The 27,207-nt window shown below is 41.6% G+C and overlaps 1 protein-coding gene across 6 annotated transcripts in view; it reads right to left on the bottom strand.

The window, feature by feature from the left end:
• DNM3 (dynamin 3) overlaps positions 1–27,207 on the bottom strand; it is a 352,871-nt gene that overhangs the window by 86,719 nt on the left and 238,945 nt on the right. For all 6 annotated transcript variants that reach the window (XM_081120434.1, XM_081120436.1, XM_081120431.1 and 3 more), the window contains one exon: positions 22,421–22,530. In XM_081120434.1, the coding sequence (XP_080976560.1) occupies positions 22,421–22,530 (110 nt within the window). The remainder of the gene's footprint in view (positions 1–22,420; positions 22,531–27,207) is intronic.

The following is a 27,207-nucleotide window of genomic DNA, read 5'->3' as shown; positions in this document are numbered from 1 at the left end:
AGGCCAGGGGTCCCAGGGCGCGGCCCCTCACCCTGCAGGCCCCGGCGCGCACTGCCCCTGCCCTTCCTGACCGCCGGGCGGACTTCACTCCTCTTCCAGCCTTGACTCCGACGGCCCCCAGGCAGCATTAACTGCATTTATTCTCTCCGCTGGGCTCCCTTATGCCTTCGTTACCGACCCTTTGAGTTGAACTATAACTACCTTTTACTAATGGAATTTATAACTCCAAGAGGTGGTAAAGGTATACACAATGTCAGAGCTAATTTACATAAAATCACGGGTGAGAGACCCATAATGGACTAATGAAAACAGTAGAGACTTTGACATGCGTCTTCAAACTCCGAGTTCTTATGCAGGAAAACTTCCACCCCAGGTGTCCTCGTAGAAGATAACGAAAGGATGGATGAATTATGGGTCTGGTTACATGACATGTCATTCTGTGTAATGGTTCTTACAGCATCCATGTATTGATCTATTTGTTTAATAAACATTTGTTGAGGAGCTATGTGACAGGTATGGTGCTAAGCCCCGAAGGACACGTGGTGATTAAGAAAGACAAACAAGGTCCCTATTCTCATGAAGCTTATATCCTGGCTCAATGCACAGAAATCGATGGTAAACGGAATGCTAAGACACCAACAAGCATTTATTTAGACTCCGCTGTCCAGATACCAAGTAAATCCCAATATCCCAATGACATGTCCCTCTTCCCCCTAAACAACAAAACAAGAAACAGACATCTGTTTTATTCCAGTCAGTTTCATCATTTTGACAATTGCTCAAAGGACTGAAAATAATGCATAACCCAGATAAAGGGAATCTTTACAAAGCTCCTAGAGGTTTTTAAAAATTGCCGTTTAAAATGGACACTACAAAGGCGTTTGGACCAGACAGCTGTTTCAAAGAACAACGATTTCATGTTCTCAGACTAACTTTAAAATTGAGATGTCTTTGCCTTCCAGGAAAACTCAACAGCTGTGGAGATTATTTTACTTCTCTTTCTTTCACATTTTACTGGATTTAATTATAAGGGGAAAAAAGATATAAAGGAGAAAATTGCATGCAACACAGAACAAAACCTATTGCAAAACAAGCAATTGCACATTTTTAACCACAAGGAAAACACAAAGGCAACCCCAAGTCTCTTTTTAACTGAGGAAGGAGACAACACAGCCCTTTCCTGGTGAAATTTACCTCTTTTCCTTGCGAAACTTAGAAAATGACCCCTAAATCTCAATAATATCACAGTAAACTTGGTTTTCTATAGGACTAGAAATAACTAGACGGCCTCAGGAAGTGACGATGGAGGTCAGTCCTGAAGAATGTGAGTCATTGTTGCCTGTATTCTTCATTGGTTAAGTCCTGCCAGCCACTGTGCCCAGTTCTGGGATCCAACTAAACTGATGGACCTTCCTCAGAGAGCAGGAGAGAGCCTCCATGATGATTAAAGTGGAAATGTCTGGGGTTAAAGGCCAGGGGAAGATGTTCTCAAGATGAAACTAGCAGGCAAAGCACTCTCAGCAGCAACCTGAAGCTCCTGGAGTTTCAGTCCATTGCCACAAAAGGAAAAACTGAGACGACACTGTCAGTGCAGCACGGAGCTATCAGAAAGAATTTTCTGGCAATGCAAACAAGCCTCTGATAATCAGGCCTCCCTCAGTGGCTAGCAAGGATCTAAGGTGGGTGGTACCTGGCAAGGAAGAGGCCCGGAGTGAACAGTGCGGGTTGACACCAGGCTGCTGGAGCTGTGATAACAGGTCTGGCCCAAAGGTGAAGCCTGGAGCCTGAGACAGCCCCAGGAGATGTCTGGGTGCCTGGACTGGAGGAATGAGTGTCCTTTTCTTCTCCCTCCATCTGGGGTTCCACTGGGGATACAATGACCCAAGAAGAAGAATGAACCTATCTGCAGTGAGGCATCTGAGACTACCTCCAGGGAGAGTGAAGCCTAGCATCCCAGTGGTCTAACAACGGCAGCTTCCTGATAAAGCCAGATTGACTTTGAACTAGGTGTTGTCGATGAACAGTTCTATCCCTCCCTATCCTTCTATCCTAGCCAGACTTTCACCAACCAGTCATGTTTCTGACAGTTTCATTCTTGAGAGTCTTGAGAGCTGTAGGTTTCCACAGGAATCAGTGTGATGTGACAAGAAGAGCAGAGACGTTGGAATCAGATACAGAATTTCAAACTCTGGAACTTGTTAATGGTGTGTTAGTTTGATGACGTTGGGCCACATTAATCAAGTTTCATAGTCTCGATTTCCTTGTTGATAACTGAAGACGGTACCTTCTAAGAGGGGTTTTAAGGGTTTGAAATGATGTATGCAAAGCATTTAGCACGGTGCTTGGCAGCAGTTACTATTAAAATGCAAATATGAGCTAATCCTGGAAAAAGTTATTAGCTCACAAGGCTACTTCCAAATGATGTAACTAACTGAGAAAAGAAGACCAAAGAAGGACAGAAGGAGGTGAGGACAAGCAATGGACAAGATCAGTGGCAAACTCCAGCTCCCGCGTAGCCCTGCCCTGAGCTTGGTGGAAAGTCTGGGACCAGCCGTCATGGAAGCAAGTATAACAGACTTCCACCTTGTGCAGGTAACTTGAGATGTGGTCTTACCTACAGCTGAAATATGACATGTGTTGGTCCCTTTCAATTCCAACATTTCATCATTCTAATATTTCAGAGCAAAGAAATGGCATGATCAAAAAGTATGTTAGATTTTTCAAAACATCATTGAGGAAGAAACAAGTGCCATACTCCCAAAGGAAGACACTAATGCCCGAGAACACAACTGTAAGTTATGGAGTTGGGTCTTCATAGCAGCTTGACTCTTTAAAAAGTACTAAGGTCAAGCTTGTTAATATATATCAAGTATAATAGCTCTTTACAAAGTACTTTACATCAACACTCTGGGCTCTAAACCACTTTGTAGCGACAAAGAGCTGACCCAGATGATGCCACCTTCCAGCTCAGGGAGAAGTGTGTGAGGCACACTTACACTGAGGAAAGTGGGGACACTGGCTCACAGGTCACCTAACCTCCGTTACAGGTACCATTTTCCTGGTGACTCTCTCAAGATTTTCATTGTGATGATTAATTTGTGGACCACGGAAAAAATAAACCAATTTGTGGATGGCTCATCTGGAACTCTGGCCATTTTACCATCTTGGAACATTCCAAGGTCCTCTCCCTGCAATCTCACCTCCTTTCAGTCTCCAGGTGGTTCGTCAGAAACGTATTCCTCTCCAAGCCACCGTCAGCTTCCTGCTAACAACCCGGAGGAGTTCCCTGTCTCCTGGTTCCCAGACATGTTCCGGCCGGCTTCAAAATTTCCCATAATTCAGTCCTGCTAACACAGCCTCTCTCCCCATCATCGCACACCCAGAAAATCTTATCATGTTCAGTTTTCATAACCTTCAGTTATAAATAGTCTCCTTCCAGCAAAGTGAAACGCTGTTCCCTGAACACAACTTCCTGTCCTTGGCCATGACTTCCCGGATTCTGGTCTTCACATGTGGGGCTCCAATTCAGTCCCCCCACCTCACTCACAGCAGCGTTTTGGGATAAGTTCGGGATGCTTGGCTCAAGCTACTCCTCTCATCTGCCCGTCTCTGTGTGTGTCTAACTTGGACACTGCTCATTTCCACAATTTTGAGTTTAGTGCCTCTCCTTACAAGCTTTTCTTGCTCCCTCCTGAATAGTAACCTGGAATCTCTTTTGGATGGCTTCCTAAATGTCTAACAGAATAAATTAATATATGTAAAAATGAGTTGTAAAGTATAAAGCTCTATACAATTATCCCGGACCTCTTTTTATACGTTCACAGAACATGCAGTTACCATTCAGTAAACGATGACTGAAGCTTAAGCCTGAGGAAGGATGTTCAGCGAGCAGCAAGCTCAGGGGTATTAAGGAGTAAAACCCAGATCCGTTCCCTCACTCATGCGGTCCCGAGTGACTGCACACGCCGGGCTCCACTCTGGGCACTGAGGACAGCGCAGTGAACAAACGAGATTAAGTTCTTATCGTCACAGAGCTCAGACTCAAATGAGGAAGACAGAAGACAAAGAAAAAATTAATAAACGTGTCAAATAGAGGTAAGTATTATGGAGAGAAGGAAACAGGCCCAGCTGGGCCTGAGCGTCGACCTAGGATCCAGGCGATCGGGGTTCGATTCCCGGTCAGGGCACATGCCCGGCTTGCGGGCTCAATCCCCAGTGGGGGGCGTGCAGAAGGCAGCCGATCAATGACTCTCTCATTATTGATGTTTCTCTCTCTCTCTCCCTCTCCCTTCCTCTCTCTGAAATCAATAAATGATATTAAAAAAAAAAAAGAGAGAAGGGAAGGGAAGAGAATGGTGGAAGTGCCTCTTAGAGGAGATAGTCAGAAAATGCAGGGGTGACGTGAAGAGAGACGTGCATGGAAGAGGGGGCACGACTCCTGAGGATCTCTGCGGGAAGGACATTCCTGGGCAGTGCCAAGGCCCGCAAACAGGAACCAGCTCAACAGAGTCGAGAAGCAGTAAGGAGGCCAGTATCTCTGGAGCAGGGCAAGCGGGGGACAGCGTCCGGAAGCGAGTTCAGAGAACGGGCCAGAAGCGAATCCGGGAGGGCCTCCGAGGCCGTGATAAGAAGCCTGGATTTTTCCCCGAGTGTGATGAAATGGCCCTGCTGGAATTTAAGCAGAGGTGTGTGATAGGATCTGATTCACTGCTTTCGAAATAAATCTCTCTTGTGTGAGAACACGCCAACTGGAACGTGCTAGGAGCAGAAAAAGTCCCAGCAAGGAGGAGGCTGCTGCGGAATCCAGGCCAGAGGGGACTGGGCTGGGGAGGCAGACACGGCACGAAGGAGCCGAATTCTAACCGGGAGGGGCACCCTATTTTCCTTAAGAAACAGCTGCGGACAGTGAGGGTGTGAGCGGGGTCAAGGAGACGCTGAAGTTTCTGGCGTGAGCGGCTGGGAGGTCGGAGGAGGTGCGAGTCTGGGTGGGGAGGTCAAGGGGTCCGTTTCACACTGGGCCTGGCAGGTAGGAGCCTCGGTAGAAGTTTGAAGCCCAGGAGAGAGGGCTGAGCTGTGTGGGGGTTTCAGATCCTCAGCACAAGGATAGAACAAGAGCTGTCTATTCGTACTTCCACGTGGTGACGGCGGTGACTGAGGTCTTCGAGGTCTCACTGAAGATCAAGGCTGATCTGACACAGCAGCGTCCCTGGACCAGGATCACGAATGTGCTGATGGCTTTGTGCTGACCTGGGAATCATTCCGGTGCAAACACCCCGCACTGTACTGTGCCAACGCAGGGACAGGGAAGACCCACACTGGGCATGATGCTAGTCACTCTCCAAAGATACTCCACCGAATATTTTTTAAGCTTGCGAATTTCAAATTAATATGCTTTTACAATAAATATGAGTGTGTTAAAAGGAACTTAAAATGCCCCCAACTGTTTTCCACTCCAGCATAGAATTATTACTCTCGTGAATGAATGGCACCGTCCAAAGGAAACGAAGCCTCCGCCTTGTTCTCGGCCCACATTCACTCCCTGCACTGGCTGCAAGGGGGAAAGCGACCCACCGTCTCACATCACCCCTGCACAGGGCTCGACATCGGGCAAGGAGATAAAGGTTAGGGAGCACTGACCCTGGGCAAGGAAGGGAGCCATTATACACCTAAGAAAAAGAGAATGCAGGGCAGCTTTTAAGAGCACATGGCTGTCTGAATTCCATAGTACTCTGAACAGGGTGAAAAAAAAAAAAGTATAATCCTGGGACAAATCTAGGATCCACCACAACGGTATTCCTTATGTGAAAGAGAAATCAGGAGACATATCAGAAAAGGCAGAGGTCCTCCTCGCCTGGATCCATCTCTGAGCCCAGGGATGCTTTCCTTCAGGAACAGCCATCATTTTCTATACTTTCTATAAATGGCTCTGGTCTAATATAGTCCGTTCAAGTCTGAAATGGACAGAACCTCAGGGGAGCCTGTATTTTTATCCAAGGGTCTGTCCCAATTCTAGTACTTTAAACTTTCAAGGAGGGAAAATCACAGTCATATACTCTAGTGACACTAACACTTTAAACACCTCTCATTTTTGCAGAATGAAGTACCCTAATCTTTTTTGCTGGGCTCACAAAAAATTTCTCTTACCTCATCCATTATTTTAATGTTCACATATGCCTTTCCTGGCCGTGGACTGAGAAGTTCAAGTGTAATGTTCTAGGTTGTAAAACGTCATCATTCTGTACAAAAGCAAGCGGCTCTCTATTCCTGACGGTGTCTGCTTGACTCCACCAACACGCTGTCTGAGTGCTCTCAAGGGCGAGTCTGCACAGACTCCTCGGTCCTCGGTCCGTCTCACTCGCTGCGCTTAACCAGATTCCAAGAGTCTTAGATAGAGTTTGGATCATTTTCCTCCAAAGACATGACACCTCATGTTTTCCCACGTGGCAATTAGTCTGCCATTTCCTGCTCGCTACGAAAGCCCTGTGAAATCTGAAGATTGTGAAACCTTCTGGAGATCTTTTGACGGCCCAAGGGAGACTGATCTGCAAGGTCTGAGTTTCTGCAATGCATTTCTGACTATTTATACAGATGTCGTGACTGGTGTGCACATTGGGAAGCTAGGAAATTAGGATGCAGGAAATCTCAATTATTTTACTATACCATTGACAGAAATATCCATCTCTTCTCAGTACACTCTGAGAGTCATAAGTGCAAAGAACAAGGGCCATTTCTGTTCCCATAGCCCCAGCCAAAGAGCCCAGCACATAAAAGGTGCTCAATAAAGTATTTATACGTTAGATAACTTCTACCCTCAATTTGCTTTCTCAAGGAAAGTTTCCCAGCCACATTAAAACAAACAAACAAACAAACAAAACATTCAGTCCCGCGATGATTCAGATTTGCTAATAAACTTTAACAGCTATTTGGAAGCTTAAATATGTAGCTATCCCTTGATTATTGCTTTGCCACACATATTTAACCACCCAAAGAGCTCAGAGAATGCTAAGGCGTGCCTTCCTCTCAGAGAAATGATCGTACCTTTTGCTGTCTAACTTTTAGTTCTCACACCCCTTATCATAATTCACATCAGTTTACCTAATATGCATGTGAGAATCTGCATTTATGATTCTGGAAATACTCTGATTCTGCATCTCATAAAAAGAATCCCAGAGGCAACTTGACAATATCAACAATAAACAGTGGTATCATATTCAAGAGGGAAAAATTATAATTAACATGAACTCTCATTTGTCAAGGATAGTTGAGGAAGGGGCCCTTACACTAAACATTTTGGTTAAATTAGGATATATCATTTATAATGTGTGTGTAATTTCTGTATTACAAGATTTAAAAGAATTATAATACAATTTACCTATAAATCTTGCCAAACATAAACTCTAATGTTTAATAATACACTTCAGATTTCATCTTATTTAGAGAATATTAGCAAAGTAAGTAATCATAAAAAACTGTAGAAAAGCAGCTGTGCATAAAACAGGTTTTGTATAGTTAAGTTGGGAGGTACCATAGAGGTCACCTGAGCCAAATACCCCCAGGAGGCAGGACTCTCCTCTGTGACATCATCACAGGTATGATGGACCATTCAGTCCTTTTTGCCCGGACCATCCCAGTTTATTGCTGGGTATTGCTCCAGTGTAATCATTAACAGTGCCCCCTTTTACTCTCAAAAGTGATGATAAATTATGATCACCCTACCGGTAACCTCTTACCCAGCTTCTGTTCAAAGTGCTCTGGTGACGGGGGAGGCTTCCTAACTCACAAGTTATGATAAAAACATAAAACATATGTAATACATAAAAAATAGTAAAACCTTTCTGCTGATGAGCTGATATGTTTAGCACTTGGAATCTAAAGAATGAGTGCCCATTATGGTTATGTTTGTCAGGTTTCAGTACCAAGTAATCCTCAAAGACCTTCATTTTTTTAAGCAAATGTTTATCAACAAATACAAGTGTTGCTGAAACAAAGTTCAGAATCATTTTTTTAATTACATGGCTTTTCTTGCCACAAGTGTGTTAACATTTGCACTGATGGTGAAAAGCAAGGGTGGGTGCCTTGGCACCAATCGAGACAGTGTCACAAGCCTGAACCGACAGTCACTGTATTCCTCGTTGACACAAACTTACAGCTCAAAACAAAGCCAATTTCACATGTAAGGATGTCCTGATGACGCAGTAAAAATATTAACTTTATTAAATCTAGACCCTGAGTACACATCTTTCTAATATTCTATGTCCCAAAATGGGATGCCTTTTTACTAGAAAATCTGACTGACAGTCAATCTACGGTGATGAAAACCCGAGTTTTTGTTCTCCAAAATGAACAGAATGAGCCTGTCACTTAGAGGAAGCCCACTGAGGGTATTTACGACCAATGATAAAATTCGACCTTAGAATTTTGGAAACCTTGAACCACCTCCCAGCGTGGGCTTGACCGCTTCCCCCTTTCCGATGAGATGGGTGGCGCTATCAGTGAGTGTGATGTTTAAATACTGTGGAATGAGATGTGTAAACAGTGACAAGACTTGTATAAATCAGTGAACCAAATGACAAATGTACGATGTTACCAAATCACTCATATAAGAAAAGATTCATTTCAAGTGTACGATAGACCAGTGGGTTAGGAGCAGAACATGCAAAGGTCATTGGCACAAATTCAGATTCCACACCGCAAACAACTTTTTGGAAACTAGCTCTTGTCAAGTTTTGGTAAGATATCAAAGAAGAAAATCCACAATTATCTGAAAAGGCTATTAAAATGCTCTTCCCTTCCTAACTACATATCTCAGTGAGGCCAGATTTTTCTCCATTCACTTCAACCAAAACAACATATTGCAACAGACTGAAAGCAGAAGCAGATATGGGAATCCAGCTGTCTTCCATTAAGCTGCACGTTAGAGGTTTGCTCAATTGTAAAAAAAATAATGCCCCTCTTCTCTCTGATATTTTAAAACATAATTTTTCCATAAAAACATACTATTTATGTGAATATAAAATAGACGTAGTACTATCATTTTAAAATGATTTAACAAATAAGTATTTTTAAATTACTTATTTTTAATTTCTAACAATGGGTATAATTGGTGGTATGCTAGTAACTCTTTAACGACTAGCTTTCCAGAAAAGAAAAAAAAAAAGCTGTGGTTTATAACATTTGCCAATTTCCATGGTATAAAGATTCTCATTATAGCCAATTTTAAGCAACAACATGAAGTCAACTGGCTCACAAAATTCCCAGTATAATCCACACATTCCATATAAACAAAAGCTCTTTGAAGTCTTCGAGAATTTTTAAGAGTGGAAAGGGGTCCTCAGACGAAAGTCTGAGAGCCATTAGTACAGATCTTACATGGCCCATTTATTTTAAAATTCACAATGTAGTCATCAAAACACAGAAATATTTTAACTACCCAGTGCGCTGACAGAGTAACCAAGTTGCAAGCATTGATCTGTTTTCTAAAGCGAAATCATTCTAGAGCACTGAAACGCAATCAGGCTGCTATCTGGAAGTGCAGCGCCCAGCACGCACGCTCTGGCCCGGAGGAGATTCCCGGGGACGGAGGGAGGTGAGGCTAAGGCACTGCCTGAGCTACAATAGTCCAAACCGTTCTCCGCAGCTGCATTCATTGAAACGGTTCCTTTATAGGAACAGTATTTCCCTCGGATTCTAAGAAATAAACATAGGCAGTCCCAAAGTCAGAAAAGGGAAAGAGAAGGGAAAAAGATCGTTCCAGTCAGGCTCTGCAAATGTTTTCTTTACGAAGGCACGCATCTGCTCAGAGTTGGAGGCAGTGTGACTCACATTTTCTACTAAGGCTTGTGGCATGTCATTCCCTGTACCAAGGCTGTGTGTGTTAACTAAAATTAATGTCACCTGCCAGTAGATTTAATTTTAGTTTCCTTCTGAATGCGGCAAACTGAAGCAGAATAACGTCATTTACATTCAAGGCGTATCGTTAAATTCTTCACAATACTTTCTCGCAGCAGGTAGAGTCACCAAGGACATCCTTATGGGTATGTTGGTTTCATAGTCAACCAACTAAGTGAAAATAAAAATATACATGCAACAGTAGATCACAAAAAACTCCTGATTTGTAAATTGATATTGCAATAAGCCAGGCTTATTGCTGATAGTGCAGAGTGCACTACTCGAGGGAGCTCAGTGATCTTTGTGTAGCTTTGCACACCCTTGATACTTTGATTCGAAGGCTCAAAGTTCTTGAGTTAGTTCTTCTAACTCAAGACATCTAGGCAAGGTGTCTGATACACCAGCACAGGACACAGTGACACTGCTAACAATGGAAACACTGTGTCTGCAGAGGCAGCCCTGGACACGCTGCTCACTGTAACTGCACTGAAACGGCAACAGATCTGAGTAACAACCCTCTTTGGACTTTTTCTGTTTATTTTCCTGTTTGATGTAAGTTTTTTTTTCTTCAACTTGCAGATTGTTTTACAATATTCCACAGGTCATCTCTACAAACCAGATGATTCCAAGAGTCAGTAAAACATGCCCTTCGCTTTCTTTATTTTCATTCTTGGGAGGCTGCTAAGACTGCTCGAGAAATGGAAGGTGTTTCAAAATTTTCTTCAGGCTAGGCCCGGCTGGGGAACGTTCACACCCGTGTTTACTCGCTTCTTGAGAGCTCTTTCTGCAGGTGGCCGACTGATGCACCTGCACACCTGGCCACCCGCCTGCTGGCTTTGGCTTGGGGGGGCCGTGGCATCCCCAAGCCCCCAGCACATTGTCTGAAGTGTGGCACACAGCTCCCTTCAATTTGCCATAAACAGCCAGAAGGCAAACTGGGTCTTTAAAATAAAGGCCTGAGACAAGCCATTTCGTATTTTGAATCTAATTCTTCATTCCTTTTCAAAAAGAAAAGTTCATTTTTTACACAAAAGCTCACTACACAGGCTTTTTTGCAAACAATCACATGCTCAAAGATGTCGGCCCATTTGGACCAATCTCTTTTCATGATCGGTCAGACCTTCTCCTGCAACAGAACCACTCACTGCAGCATCTCCTTTAAAGATTGCATCTTAGAAGCCAGCATCTATTTTTCTGGAACGTCCGCAACTAGAGACTGCTCCCTGTTCGTCAATGGACACAGTTGGGGCTGTTTCCTTGGTCCCCAAATGGAGGCACACTTCTGTCCCAAGCCACAGTGTTTGTCTGAAGGGGGCTGCGGGGAGGGGAGTGCCCATCAGCAAATAGTTGTTCTGGGAAGTAGGTGGGGGGCAGGCCATGTGTTTATTCTGAAATCCTAGAAGAAAAGTAAACTTGCTGTGAAGGACATAATTTCGTTTTGTCCCTGAACTTCACACAGCCGTGTCCGGCTCATTCATCAAGACAGCCCTTGGACAGAAATCTCCTGAACACAGATGCCTCAAACACTGGCCCAAATCCCTGCTGGCGCTGCTCATGGCTTAACATACAGTCCAGTTTAAATCCTTGGGAAGAGAGGAAGGGATCTAAGTTGCTGAGCCCATCCTATCAAACCCTTTGAAATGCACCGAGGCTCCCAGGGAGCAGAAAGCCTAATTCCCCCAGAAAAACAGATATGGACTTCACACAGGTGTTTTAAGCATGATGAATTTCTCCAAAGCCTCTTAATGACATCCAAAAAAAGCTGAAAAGCACCAACTTGCTATTTTTTCCCCTCAGAAAAGGCAGAAAGTGTCATCCAAGTAGGGCATCGTACGCCTATTTCATTTCAGAGTTTAATTTGAAAACCAATGAGAGAAGAATTTAAATTGATGCTTCAAGCCACAGACATTTCATACCCCAGCAAAACTACGTTGGCTTCCATGAGAATGTATCTTAGCCATGAAATCAATTGTCACAGACTTCGTTCATAAAAATATTACCAAATCACATTTGATTCCTGTCTTGGTGAGGTTGGCAAGTCAGAAAAACATCAAACGGGCAGACGATTTTGGTTCTCCGATCCATCTCTCTCTCCAGGCCCCTTGTCTCTGGTATACCTAGGATTTCCTAATGACGCTATTTCCCAACCCGACAGATGGTCATGAAGGGAAAAGCTGCAGTAGGGAGAACTGGGAAACGATTGTAAGACACAGGATCGGGCCAATGTGATGACAAATGTCTTTGCAGTGAGAGAACGTTACTAAGGAAGAGAGTGGACACAAAAGACAGAGTTTTCTGATTCAAAGATTAGGATTTAACAGCTTTCAAAACATAGTGTCCTTTGATTGACTTGATAAACACGTATTCCGATCCAGCTCCTCGACAGGGAAAGCACGGGGTATACCGTTTTAGGTTTACAGAGGGAAATCAACGTTACTGTCCTACTGGGAACTCACCATCAATAACTGCGACAGGCCTCAAATCTCTGTGTGACCCACGCAAACTTAAGAGTTCCGGCAGAAACAAGGAGGGCCCAGAAACTTATCGATGGGAAAATGAAATCCCTCTGGCTCGCCACCTGCCCAACTTTCGAAAAGTTCTGTGCTTAATAGAAAACCTGAAATGCATTAATACTTTGACAGAGCTAGAGAAGTAAAGATTTAGAACGCTGAGTATGGGTACCTACAAAACATTTTTTAATAACATAAATAAGATTATGAGAATAAAGTTTAGACAATTTACAAGGAAACATCTACTCTTATTTTTTTTTTTTCTTTAAGGACAATGTCATGGAATCCTATTCTGATAAATTCAAACAGAATTCACTTACACAGTTTATATATAACTGAAAATTCTCAGTGCCTTACTTTTTAAATGAAACATTTCTTTTTGTGCTGGAATCGTTTCCTCTACATATCTTCATTGAATATTTCCATTTTCAGCCCACTGGGATCCAAGGGTCTAGGCTTTTAGGGCTTACCTACGAAATGCTTTTTATTGGCCATTGGCATCATTTATATCTTCTCCATATAATGGAGGGGAAATGTTTAATATCCATCTACTCATTCTCTCATGTCATCACACTCCCCCAGTCACCAGGCATGGTGTTAGGCTCTGGGAATGAGGGAATCAGAAAGACAGGCACAGCCTGCTCCTCATGGAAAGCAGTCTAGCAGTAGAGACAAGTATTGATGACATGGTTACATTTTAAATTTATTTATTTATTTATCATTGTATTAAAACTAGAAAGAAGTACAGGTGTTACAGTGTTAACTTACCACATCGCGTTGCTTAGATGCGCTGTGTGTTTCTCAGAGCAATACGACCGACACCTGACTAATACCAGTTGACTTATGTGCTCCTCAGGACAATGCATCAGACTTCAGTGGGTCTCCTAGCTAGCAGAATTTTATATATATATATACCGAGAATAAAGTGTGGGGAAAACCAAACCCTTGTATCAGCCCTGAAGTTGCAGAAAGGGCACAATGAACTAGATAAGTCAACTGAGAGTGAAAAAGAGTTTTTACTCTCAAACTGACTTTTTTCGCCCCTCCACAGGTATTCAGAGTTAGCGGGCACTGCAAACACCCCTACATGGAAAGCTGTCCCATGAGAAAACTCAGGATGACACAGGTATCCTTACTCTGCTTGGAGTGGAAGACTGGTTACTAACTTCATCTTCATCTGACAAAGAAAAATCTTCCTGAATCAGAGTGCACAGAAGAGAAAGAGTTCTCACGGAGTATTCCATGAGGCAAGAAGAAATGTCTTAAACATTCTTCTGACAACAGTGGGGTAAAATGAAATACAATAACTGTTCCAGGTGTCTTGTTTCTGTTCCAAATACAAGATTAATTGCATTGTATTCCTTACAGAAAACTTCATTTCCTAGTACAAAACTCTACATGTTTTTACTCTACTGAACTTCCAATAAATGTGAGCCTCTGCCATCCCTACTTGTGGAAGAGTAATTGCTTCCCTTTTAATATCCATTCGACACCCCCCACCACCTCCTAGTGACACATGACCTTTCAGACAGGTCTTTGCACAGCACCTTTTGCCCAGCATATTTGTTTAATTAAGCACTTTTCCAAACAACTTCAATTCCAAGCGTGTCTTAATATAGAAACAGAGCCATAAAGGTATATAAATGGAAAACCTGACTCCAATTCCTTTCCAGCTAACAAGTGGAAAAATATACCACACAACAATGAACATAAAGAGCCATTCTTTTCAGAATGTCTACGAGTGCACTCCAGCTACAATGCAGCATTATTTTACTTTTATTGAGTGTCGGTAATGTGCTGGGGACTAAGTGGAGTAGTGAGACATCCTAAAACCCCTTTTTGTAAAAAAAGAAAGGGGGGGGAAGGTGAATTGAACACTTGGTAATGTTGATAAACCATACCCTGAATTGAAGCTAAGAGCAGCATCAAAGAAAGAATGCCTTATTTTAAAAGAAAACAGAGCTCGGCAACCCCAAGGGGTGCTCAGAAAATACCACGTGGCAGGCCTACAACCCCCCTGGACAGACACGGATCTCTGCTAGCTACCAGAGCTGACATACCTTGGACCAAATGGGCCTTAGCATGACCTTAAAAGCGAAGGCCTGCCTGTAGGAGAGCACAGACCAGCACAGTGGAGCCATTATCTAGACATGCTTCTGCCAGAGAAAACATGGCATTTCTAACAAAATCAGATGGAACAAAAACCTGGGGGAACATTTCAGTCTTCGGTTTAAACCCTGCCACAAAGATGTTTAGGAACTTTTAACTTAGATTTTCAAAATGATTTGGTGATGCAAGGAATATAAAGACAAGGTATTGTAACTCTCAGCCTCCCCAGGTATCCAGGATGCTGGGGGACGCACACTCTTACCTGGGGCTCTGTGGGCTAAATCACACCAGGTGTGAAACTCACTCCCCTCGAGCACTGGAGTCATTGCAACCAGTAACGATTCCTTCCATTTATAAAAATCTCGGCACGCAAACACTGTTTAGAGTGGCTCCAAAATCTGGCCACCAGACTCATAAAGATCATATTAATTCACCAGGTCACTGAAGGCTTTTTAAAGAGGGACGTTAACTGTATCAATTCCCACACACCTGATGATTGGGGACCAAGGGTAACTGTTTCAGACTTTATAGTGGAAAGTTGAAATCGCCACTGAACGAGCGAGAGAGAGAGCGCTTGGGAATATGCTCTGACATGGTAGCAAATGGCAATACAGTTTTTCAGGAACCGTTGCGAGGTTACTGGTCATTTCCATTTCCATGTGGGGCTTTGCAAATGAGATGAAATGCCTTGCAAGGAAAATTTTAAGACCTAACAGCAAACTGAAATACTATGTAAGAAGTTTTAAAAAAATCTCTTCATTGCTGCTCTTTTAGGAATAATTCCAAGTAAAATATTAGGTGGGATTCCTGTTCCATAGTTAACATCAAAACTATGGTATCAGAAAGAGCCCTGGATCAGGAGACAGCAGACCTGGGTTCCAGTTCTGGCTCTGTCATTCACGGCTTTTGTGACATGGGGAAGGTATTTACCTGTTAGAGTGTCAACTCCTTAACCTGGTGACATGAGGAGGAAAGAAAAGATTATTTCTGAGGTCCCAGAGAACCCTAAACAGCCCTGATACTTTATATTTACATTGGTGCCAGCTCCGATATCCACATAGGAACTCTTAGCCCCAAGCCATGGGTCTGCTAAATAACTAAATAAGCTGATCTAAAACAACGCAATAGAAGACAGGGATGAAGAATAGAAAGTAATAGAAACATTTACAAAAACCTGTCTAAATCAACCAAGGATAAATCCATCTAAAGGTAAGGGAACGGAAAGTGTCTTTTTTTATAAGATGTTGTCTCAGAAGAAAGAAAAGATAGGAACATAACCTCAGAATCAATATAAATGGTGAAAAGAGTATCATTAAGTATAGCTGATAGGATTATGGTTAAGTACACAGGCCTTTGATAGATGCATGGCTTTCCTTTTACATAGACTATTAAAATACATAAACTTACATGGGTAAGTCCAGTTCAAACCCTATTAAAAAAAATTTAAAAAAAGGAATGTTCATCATGCTTTTAAAATTAGCTTCTTCTTGCCCTGGTTGGTTTGGCTCAGTGGTTAGCGTAACGGCCTGTGGACTGAAAGGTCCCGAGTTCGATTCCCACCAAGGGCATGTACCTTGGTTGTAGGCTCGATCCCTGGCCCAGTTGCATGTGAGAGGCAACCAACTGATGTGTCTCTCTCACATCAGTGTTCCTCTCTCTCTCCCACACTTCCACTCTCTCTGAAAAGCAATGGAAAAAATATCCTTGGGTAACAATTAAAAAATAAATAAAATTAAAAATTAAAAATTAATAAAATTAGCTTCTTCGCATCCAAAATTATATTAGACAGATTAAGTAACACTAATACCTCTTTGCTTTGACTAATACATACTATCCTCGAGTTGGGGCATTTCTATTTCCTCTCCATCGATGCACTGAGAGACCCAATGAGAGTCACCTGCTATAATGCTGACCATTGCCTGTGGCTAAACCCTATGCTGTCTGTTACTGCAGCACATAAGCACTGGAGTGGAACACACGATCATATAATCTGGTTAAATCTTACTTCACATACTATAACCCATTTGTTTCAAGTATAAGATTCTCTCAACTAGACTACCTTGTCCACATTTTTTATCTCTTCATTGGTTTCCTAAATTTTCTGTCTTAAGATCAGTAAAAAAATGAACGCCTGGGACTCACTGGTGGTTACAAATGTTATGCAAAACAAGATCACATCTTGTATTTCATTTAGAGCACTAACACTGACATGCAGGGCTGCTGATACTGAAATATCTAATAAATGTGTTGGAATGAATAAGAGTATAAACCGTTGTGAACAGAGGAATTAATAAGAGAACAGGAGAATGAGGCTGCTTTCTTCTAACTGGTTCATAAAACACTTACGTTTGTCAATACAGATCAGGCTGACATTCAGTCTCACTCTTACCACAATCCTCATTTCTAAGGGGAAGTAAGGAACCTTGTCTTGTGTTTCAGTGACCTAATCATAATGAAAGGTCATTTCATTTCAACCAAAATGGCAGAATGGAAAATTTAAAAACTCTTTCCTATAAGACATATAGAATTGCTGAAAAACATTATTTTAAATGCCTAGGTTCTCTCTGAAATGAAAAAAAAATCCTTAAGAGAGAGAAGAAATACATCTTTTGTCGCTTCGCCACTGGATAGTGTCAGTTTTAGTAACCAAAAGGCTTGGATCTTAGTGGCTACAAAAAAATAGAAAACAAGGTCTTAGGGTTTATGCAAGAGGCAGGGCTCTCCAAAGGCTGTATCCTCTGGAAAAAGATAGATTGAAAGAAAAATAATACTGTGTTCACTGGCAAAGAAAGAGGACAGGCAAGTTTGTTGTGGCCTGGTCACAGGTGAAGAGAGTATTAGTGAACTGGAAGACAGAGCTAAAAATGTGACCCAAAATGAGGCACAAGGAGATATGTACAAAATAGCTAAACACATGAAGAATAGGATAAAATGGATTAGCACATTTCTAATGGGAATTCTAGAAGGAGAAACAAGAAAGAACAGAGAAGAGATAAAAGTCAAAGAGAGAATGATATAGATTTTTTTCAGACTCAATTAAAACCATGAATCCTCAGGTTTAGGAAACACAATGAATCCCCAAGCAGGAAATATAAAGCAAAACACACACTGTACTGAAACTTGAGCATACCAAAGACAAAAAAGCTCGTAAATTCCACCGGTGAGGAAAAACAGATTACCTATTAAAAGCAGCAATAATTAAACTGTCTGCTAACTTCTCAAAAGCAGAGCGGAAGCCAGAATGTTGGGAAATAATGACTTCAAAGTACTAGATAAAATTTAATATCCAACGGAAGTATTATTCAAAAATGAGGACAAATTAAAACATTTTCAGTAAAACAAACACCAAACGTAAAGTTACAACCAAATAGTACCCACTGACGGGATTTCTGAAGGGTGTGCTTTAGTGCGAAGGGGAAGGGACCAGAATTAAACACTGGGGTGCAAGAAGTGAACAAAGAAACTGACAAACACGTCAATAAATCCCAACAATCCCTGCATGTGAACCATTATAATACTGAGTAAGTGGTAAAAGACTGAGGTGGAACGCAAATACTGGGTAACAGTAATATGGCAATCAGGAGAGATTAGTGGAGTTAAAGTGTTTTAAGCTCATTTTAAAAAGAATCTAGAACAACTAACTTCAAACTTCAAGGCAAAAATATTAAAGGAATGTCTAAAAGATTAAAGTATATAATTTCCAAGCCAAGGGAAAAAAGTAATTAACCTAAGTAAAGGAAAAATAAGTCAGGAAAGAAGGCGGAAAACAAGTATAGGAAAGGCAGGGTGATGAGAAAGACTAAAATAAGATGTTCAAATACACTAAAAAAAATCAGTAATGATAGTAATAAATATAAATGGGCCAAACTCACCAGTTAAAAGAAAAAGACCTCAAGTTAGAAGAAAAGAAACAAATGTAGCGACGTGCTATAGGAAAAACACAATGAAAATACAGAAAGGCTGGTGGCCAAAGGAAGTATAAAACAATAAATCGAGCAAATATTAACCAAAAGAAAGGTAGTGTAACTATATTATGATCAGACAAAATCAATTTTAAGGTCAAGATCATTGTTAGGAATAAAGGCAGCTGCCACACAATTTTTTTTTTAATGTCACCAGGAAGATACAATTCTAAACTTGTAAGAGTCTAATAACAGATTGACCTCAAAATACATAGAGCAAAAATTGACAGACTTACTAGAAATAATCAAGTCCACAATCATAAAGTGAGATTTTTCACACCCCTCTGATAAAGTAAGATTCTTTATGGTGTTCGTCTGTCTCCCTGTCTGTCTCCCTGCCAACATCCCTGTCTAGAACATAATCTAAAAGGTATCAACCTAAAATGTATCATCTTTGTTGTCTGTTTTATTCATAGATGTATTTTAAGAACATAGAGAAGTGCCTGGCACATAACAGCTGCCGAATATATACTTATTGAGCGTTTGAATTAATCAAGGTGAAAAAAGGTCATAACTATAGAAACTGAGTAACACAATTAGCAAGCACAACCTAACAGACTCTTACAGAACCCTTCCCTCCCAAACCAGCATGCTCTTCTCGGGCATACATGGAATATTTATGAAAAGGACTATGTGCTAGACTGCATTCTCTGGCCATAGTGCAATTAAGTTAGAAATCAAAAACAAAACAATAAAATTCCATGCGCTATACAATGTCAAACACACATCGAAACAACAGAAGGGAGAAATCATAATGAAGATTGTGGAAACAGAAGATTGAAGGAAACAGAACTTAGTAATAAAAACATTATATTTAAAAATTTGTGGTAAATATCTAAAGATTACTGGATGGAATTTTATAGGTTTATATGCATATAAATGAAAAATAAAGGATAAAAATCAATGAGCTATCCATCTAAATTAAGTTATCAAAAAAAAAACACCAAAAAAACCCTACAAAGTAAACACAAAGAAAATACAGGGAAGGAAATAATGAAGACAAGAGCAGAAGTTATTGAAACAGGAAAAACAAATACACAATAGAGGTTCAAAAAAGTCAAAATCAGGTGCGTTTATAAAAAGATAAAATTTTGGCAACAGTGATCATGTTAAAAAAGATAAGGCTTACTGTTAGAAATAAAAAGGGGCCAAATTTCTGATAAGGCAGAGATTTGAAAAAACAGAACATTAAGAAATACTTGGCACTAATATATGTATTTCAAAATGAACAGAATGGACAATTTCCTATGAAAAAACATGATTTGTCCAAATTTACTCATGAAAAAAGTAGAAAGCCTAAACAAATCTATAATTATTAAGTACACTAAATCACTAGTTAAAAGTCTACTTAACAAAGCTGCCCATCACGACCTGATGAGTTCTACCAAACAACAATTATCGGTTAATCTTTATTTTATACAAAGTGTTCCAAAGAACAAGAGTTCTTATTCCCACTTCAGTAATGAAGCTAACAGAACCTTGATATGAAAACCAGGAAGGGAAAGTACATTGACGGGCCAATCACACTTATGACCGTAAATGTAAAAATCTAAATAAAATTCTAGCAAACTTAAGCCACAGCATGATTTAACTAGGTTTCACCCCAGGAGATCAAGGATGGTTTAACATTAGAAGTCTATTGATATATGTCGCCACATGAACAGATTGAAGAAGAAAATCGTCCAATCTTGTCTGTAGAGGTAGGAAAAACACTTGATAAAATTCACCACCCATCATGATTAAAAGAGAAACAATTTAGCATCTGGAAACACAAGGGATCTCCTCTACCTGATATGAGGTTCCTATCAGAAAGTACCTAACAATAGAATTGTGAAATAATTTTCCTTAAAATAAAAACGAGACAAGAATGCCCCATTGTATTTGACATTGTACTAGAGGTCCTAACCAGTACAAAATTAATTGAAAAGTAATCACAGTTTCGGAGAAAGAGGCCTTGGTGAATGTGCCTGTGGATGGGATATCCTTGTACTCACTGAGGTCTCTGAGACGTAGCAGAAGAGTTCCGTCTCTGCTGAGAACTAGCATTCCAGAATACCTACATTTTTAGAAGCTTAGAGTTTTCTTATTTTGGTATCTTTTGTTCTCTTTAAAACCCACAGTTGTATTTCATCTAAAAAGATGCTGATTTTTTATTTTGTACCAAGCCCTTTTATTTTGAGACAGGTATATTACCAGTACTTGTTCTGTTTGTTTTGTTAACCCTCACCTGAGGATATTTTTTCCACTGATTTTTTAGAGAGAGTAGAAGGGGAGAGAGAGAGAGAGAGAAACATCAATGTGAGAGAGTCACATCGATTGGTTTGCCTCCCCCGAGCACCCTGACCAGGGCTGGGGATCGAACCTGCAACCCGGTTACATGCCCTTGACCCGGAATCAAACCCGAGACCCTACGGTGTGTGGGCTGATGCTCTGACCACTGGGAAGCACAGACCAGGGCCCAAGCCCTTTTAGAACCTGAACTTCCCAGGCTGTCCAAGGACTCAGCTGTAGCTTGACCTCCTGTGTGGTAGTCACACTTCCCATCCGGCAGCCGGGCAAGAAGGCTGAGCACCGCGCCGATGATTCCTGCGGGGCCGCCACTTCCCCGCTGCTCGGAGCTTGGTCCCAGCACAAGGACATGCTACTGCTCTGCCCCGGAAACCTTTTCATTACTACTGTTTTGTTTTGTTTTGTTTTTCTCAAATAATACTAAGTGGTTTTTTATTTTAAAAAAATCCCGTCTCCGGATTTGATAGGAGAGTTGTGTTTAATTTGCTGGCCCCTTGATTCGTTAAATGCCTTGCTCTTGTGGTTTTCCTAAGTATATTCGTATGAGTCACTCTGAGCAACTGACGGGGAATGTAGGAAGAAGGCTCCGTTTGCTATTTTGATTCACTGTGTGACTGACCCTGGGCCAGTCACTGAACCTAGTCAAGGAACCTCATTCATTGCTAAATAAAGACCAAAGGCCTGGAAAGATCCGTTAAAATTAGGCGCCACCACCTAAGGACTCCTTCTCTTAATAACTGGCTCGGAGAAATTAATTAGCTTTTTCCTATAGCATTTCCATTTGGAAAAGATCTATGTTCTCCTTGCCTAGTAGTAACAGCCCTTTCACCCTCTCTGTCCCTGTCCTCTGTTACCTCTCCATTTGTATATTTTTTACCGCTTAGTTTCAGTGAACAACCATGGTCGTCGGGATAATCAGCCCCAAAGTAAGTTGTGCTACTGTAGGTGAGTGGCAGAAAAGAAAGAAGAAAGAAAAAGGGAGAAAGGGGGGAAGGGAGGGAGCGGCAACTGGAAAAGAAAGATTCAGGTTTGAGATCTCCCAGGTACTAATTCTGTGACCTTAAGAAAGGCAGTTAACCTCTCTGAGCTACATTTTCTAATTTATAAAATGGTAACCACACTACTCTATCTTTTAACCTCATAGGCAGTTGTTACAAAAAACAGACAATGAGCCTGGATGGTGTTTGGAAAACTGTCAAGTACGATATATTTGTATCCGTGTTAACTGGTAATTCTACTCACTGATGCAAGAATTTAGTCATAATACACACGAGAAGATCTTAAGTAATATTCAGTCATGGCAAACAGATACCATTAAAATCAGAGCCGAGTAATTCGTTAGTATGTGAACAATAAATTCAGGGCAAGGAAGACTTTAAAGTAATGAAATGTAGTTTAAGGATGGAAGCAACATCGTGAGGGTGCCTCCTGGCAACACGGGAAATAAACTAGTTAATACCTGAAGATCCTTCTTACTCTAGCTTTTAACCTCCTGAATCCATAGCCTATGGTGGAATCTAAGAATGCAGGATAAGTGAGGGCAAATGTTGAGTTAACAAATCTCCAGGTGGTGCCAGAGGAACTACTGCAAATGTGATCTCTGGGTGGTGTGGAAATTCAAGGGGGAAAAATCTGAAGACAGAAGTCGCTCCATTTTCTTACCTTTGTTCTGTGTTAAAGATTGCAAAGATGTGCTTGCTGGACATAAAGCTCTTTTCCACATCTCGAACTTTCAGGTTGTCCAAGGGAAGCATATACTTCTTTTCTTTTTCCTATTGAGAGAGAGAGAGAGAGAGCGCACTTTAATAAAAGATCTTGAAACATGTCAATGGTGACACTTCACCTGAGCTGGCCAACATGTGATTACAATATTTTGTTACTATCGCACACTATTTAAAAAAAAAAAAACTTTATTGATTTCAGAGAGAGGAAGGGAGGGGGGGAGAGAGAGAGAGAGAGAGAGAGAGAAACATCAAGGATGAGAGCGCTGTCATTGATCAGCTGCCTCCTGCACACCCCGGACTGGGGATTGAGCCTGCAACCTGGGCATGTGCCCTGACCGGGAATCAAACTGTGATCTCCTGGATCCTAGGTAGATGTTCAACCGCTGAACCACGCCTGGCCGGGCCACCGCACACTATTTTGATACCAGGTACCAAAGAACAGAAGTTAGGCATCTCCGATGATTCTCAACACATGGTCGGAGGAACAAGGGGAGGGAAGTCTAGAGGAAGGAAGGGCTCAGCGATGGAGAAAACACATGGGCTTCTATCCTTTCTTCCTCATGTGGGTCCCCTTAGATGTTTTCAAATGTTAGTTTGATATTAAGAATTTAGCCATCTGTTAATATTTAACAGAAATGTTCTGGTCCTAATTCAATGAGAAATGCCAGATGGATTTCATTTCAGATTTTATTTGCAGTCTAAGCAGTTTTGATAGCCAGCGCTGGCAGGGCCTGGAAGCATGAGGACCCCAGAATGAAATGCCCCCATAAACTACGCTCGAGCACAGCCATGCTTCCTTCACTTAGGTCTAGAACAAATGGGGGTCTGGAGAAAGAAAATGATGCCATTCAATTGTTGAGCTCTTTGAGAAACAACAATAACAACAACAAAATTAGCAGTGGACTGATATTAACTAGAACAGATTCCTTTTCAAAATGAACAATTCTTTAGGAAGAAACTGGACATTAGAGAGGGGACATCTGCAAATGACACCAAACATACTGAACAGCAAAGAATTATTAGAAACATTTGCTTTCAGGGACTGGCCCAGGAGCGATGTTATCATATGTACAGATGCTGAACAGCCAGTATGACAGGAGAGCCAAACACTCAGCCGAGGAAACCTAGTCATGATGTATTCCTGGGGCATCTGAGCCCTGTCCTGGATCAACAGTCGTCCTCTGTATGGTCCCAGCCTCTGTCTCTGGTGCTGGTCCTGAGAAAAAGCAGGACTAGCCTCCAGAGGAGGGGAGCACGGAGACTTAGCCAAGGCTTTTAATGCACAATTATTGATGTATTTCCTGTGGGGAATACATGCGCTGTAGAGACAGGTCTGACATAAGCCTTTTTTGTTATTGTTCCTGGAGCCCCTACAGCATGTCCTTGAGGGTTTGTGGCCGGGCCGGGCAGTGGGGAGCAGAACTCATCTGTGCCCGAGGCCAGCGCGTGGAGGCTGCTCCTGCGCACCACAGAGTTATCGGGGAGTAACGCGCTCCCTGCCGCTTCCTACTCCCGAATCGGTCAGGGGGCAGCTGGGCAGAGCACGTTCTGATAGCGAGGCGGAGACAACCAGCTGAGCGAGGAAGCTGAAGGAAGCTGGCTGGGGGACAGAATGGCTGTCCTGGCAGACAAAGTCTTCGAAGAACATTAAAAAAGAAAATCATAAAAGAAACTAAATGGGAGTGAAGGAAGCCTAGGAATAAACATGAAAAAGGAAAGCACCATGAGGAGAGTCCAATATTTCTTGTGCAAAAAAATTAATAATGTATTAGCAAACACAAGGATATTCTAAACAGCAAAATCCATCATTTAAGTAAGTGCAGTATCCTAGTAGAATCTGACTTGAAACAAGATCAAGGCAAGAGCGTAGACTGAATGAAAACTATTCAATACATAATTAAATGAAAATGCTTGAGACCCGGGGAAATTTTTTTAGACGTTTTTCAATGCCCTAAACTTAAGCAGCTGGGTTTTTTTTAACGCATCCTAGTCAACCTTTTGAAATGATGGATTTTCCTTTTAATGGAAATCTGCATTTCATTGTAAAGATGGAACACGATGTCCTTGGCGTGTTTTCTATAGAAGGAGGCTCCCTTTGAACTTCATTCTTTAGCATATAGTAACAACCCAAACTCCAGCAAGCTGATGTCAAATATTCAACGCTGGAGAAAACGCACACACAGGCAGACAGGGGAACATGAAAATGTAGTTTCATTTCCAAAGTACTAAATGTCATTTATCTGGGGGTTCTGAAGACGTATTGCCGAATTATTTCATAAACGAGAGTTTTAAGGCTAACAAAGGAAGAGAAGAAGAGACCCAGACTGATTTGTTTAATTAAAGTTGTTAGTCAAATGGAGTATTAAATGAGAGAGCAACGACACGGTATGTCGTAAATGTTTCTAAAATCCTTGGTGCTTTGGGGAAAGAATGATGTTTGGCTAAAAGAACACTTGGAATCCGAAAAAGCTAAAATAAGTCCAAGGAACAGAAGTGAGAAAGGATAAGCAGAATTATAATTTCCAATAGAGTGAGTCTCAGCACCAGCCCATTTGAGACATTTGCTACACAAATCAGTTTTATTAAACTGTCCCATAGCTCAGTGTCCAGTATGGCAGCCACCAGCCACAGGGGACTGCTGAGCGCTCGAAATGGAGCTAGGCCGGGATCTGCTCTCCACGTTAAATCCACGCCAGGGTTCAAAGGCTTGGTATGAGAAAAACAACATAAACCATCTCATTAATACTTTTATACTGGTTGGATGTCAAAATGGTATTTTTAATATATTGGGGTAAAGTATCACTAAACATAACCCACCTGTTGACTGTTGGCTGTTTTGAACGGGGCCACTAGGTCATTTTAAATGGCAGTGCGCAGCCCCTGGGCTCGAGCCCCATGCACTTCACGGCGCTTTCCTTTCCCCCATCCATGCAAACAACTCTCCTCTTGGACCCCTGCTTCTGCCACCTGGCGTGTTTTCTGTTCTCCCCGTCGCCCCATCTGAAACCTCACTGTCCTTCCTGACCGACTGTCTTCCCTCGCCTCCTTTATTCCATCAAGGCTACGGCACTGCGTCTGAAGCATGTGTCCCAGCCGCCTTGTTTGACGTTCCCACGACATGACTCTAGGTCCCCGGCATCTCATACACATCTGATTATAAATGGTCTATTTGCTTTCAAATTCCTCTCACGTCACCAGGAAGGGCCATTTCTACAACTACTCTCACAAACTCATTAAAGTCCTTCAAAACTTTTGTGACTCTCTTTTATGGAAGAAAATCCACAAGACTCCTTAGTACGACATTGGGGAACACCTGAAATTCGGTCCGATACTGATGTGTCAGCATCTCCTTTAGTCTTCGTATAAGTCTCCATTTCAACCAAATGCACCTTTGCCAACAGTCTGTCCCAACTTGAAATACCCTTTTAATTTCTGCCACGTCAGTCTATTATTTAGCATCTACCTCAAGTTCTACCTTCTGTGCAAAAAGTTTTCCCAAGTTTGTAACTGCCTGTCTCTCTGTCACCACCCCCATCTCATACTTTACAAGACGCCTTCATCTTATAAATGCATCACATTAAGGATTTTGTGTAAAGGTGGTTCATTTGGATCTCGGAATGTTCGGTCGATTGTAGCGTTCAAGTAGGATGCGTTAGCAAAGGAACTTTAAAAAGTAGAGAAGCCCTTGCAATCTTTATAAATATATAAGACATAAAATTTGATATTTTAAATATTTTATCTTGAATACACATTTTGGAGAAAGCACTTGTAAAATCCCAGAGAAAGATTTTTTAAGATTATTTTTTTTCCAGTTTCATTGAAAAATAATTGATATACATCATTGTCTAAGTCCAAGGGTGCAGCATGATAGTTTGATTTACACATATTGTGAAATGGTTATCACAAAAGGTTCAGCGAGCATCCATCTTCTCATACAGATACAATAAAAAGACTAGAAAGAATAAAAGAAAAAAGGAAAAAACCATCTTCTCCTTGTGATGAGAACTCAGGAGTTACTCTCTTAACAACTTTCCTGGGTGTCACACAGCAGTGAGCTACAGTCACCATGCTGTACGTTACATCACCAGGATTTATTTATTGTGTAACTGGAAGTCTGTACCCTCTGGACCAGCTTCCTCCCACCCCCTGCCTCTGGTAACCACAAGTCTGATATCTTTCTCTACTGAGCTTAGTTTCGCTTTTAAGATCCCGCATATAAGTGAGATCATACAGTATTTGTCTTTCTCTGTCTGACTTATTCCACTTAGCATAATACATTCAAGGTCTGTCCACGTTATTGTAAATGGTCTTTATGGCTGAATAACAAAAGCTCTATGTGTGTGTGTGTGTGTACACACACACACACACACACACACACACACACACACATATCAGTATCACAGCTTCTTTATCTGTTCATCCATCAGTGAACACTTAGGCTGCTCCCGCGTATTAGCCATTGTAAACAGTGCTGCTGTGCACGTGGGAGTGTGGACATCTTTTCCAGGTAGTGTTTTCATCACCTATGGATATACAGTAGTTCCCCTCATCCACGGGGCGTAAGGCCCCCAGTGGACGCCTGAGACCACAGATGATGCCGAACCCTATACATACTATGTTTTTTCTATACCACGCCTATGATAAAGCTCAGTGTATAAATTCAGGCACAGAAGGAGGTTAACAACAAGAATGCAACAGGACAGTTATAGCAACATACTGTGATAG

This window comes from Miniopterus schreibersii (assembly GCF_964146895.1).
Source record: "Miniopterus schreibersii genome assembly, chromosome: 19".
NCBI lineage: Eukaryota > Metazoa > Chordata > Mammalia > Chiroptera > Miniopteridae > Miniopterus > Miniopterus schreibersii.
The sequence above is the reverse complement of the archived record's forward strand: the minus strand, read 5'-3'. Positions and strand labels throughout refer to the sequence as shown.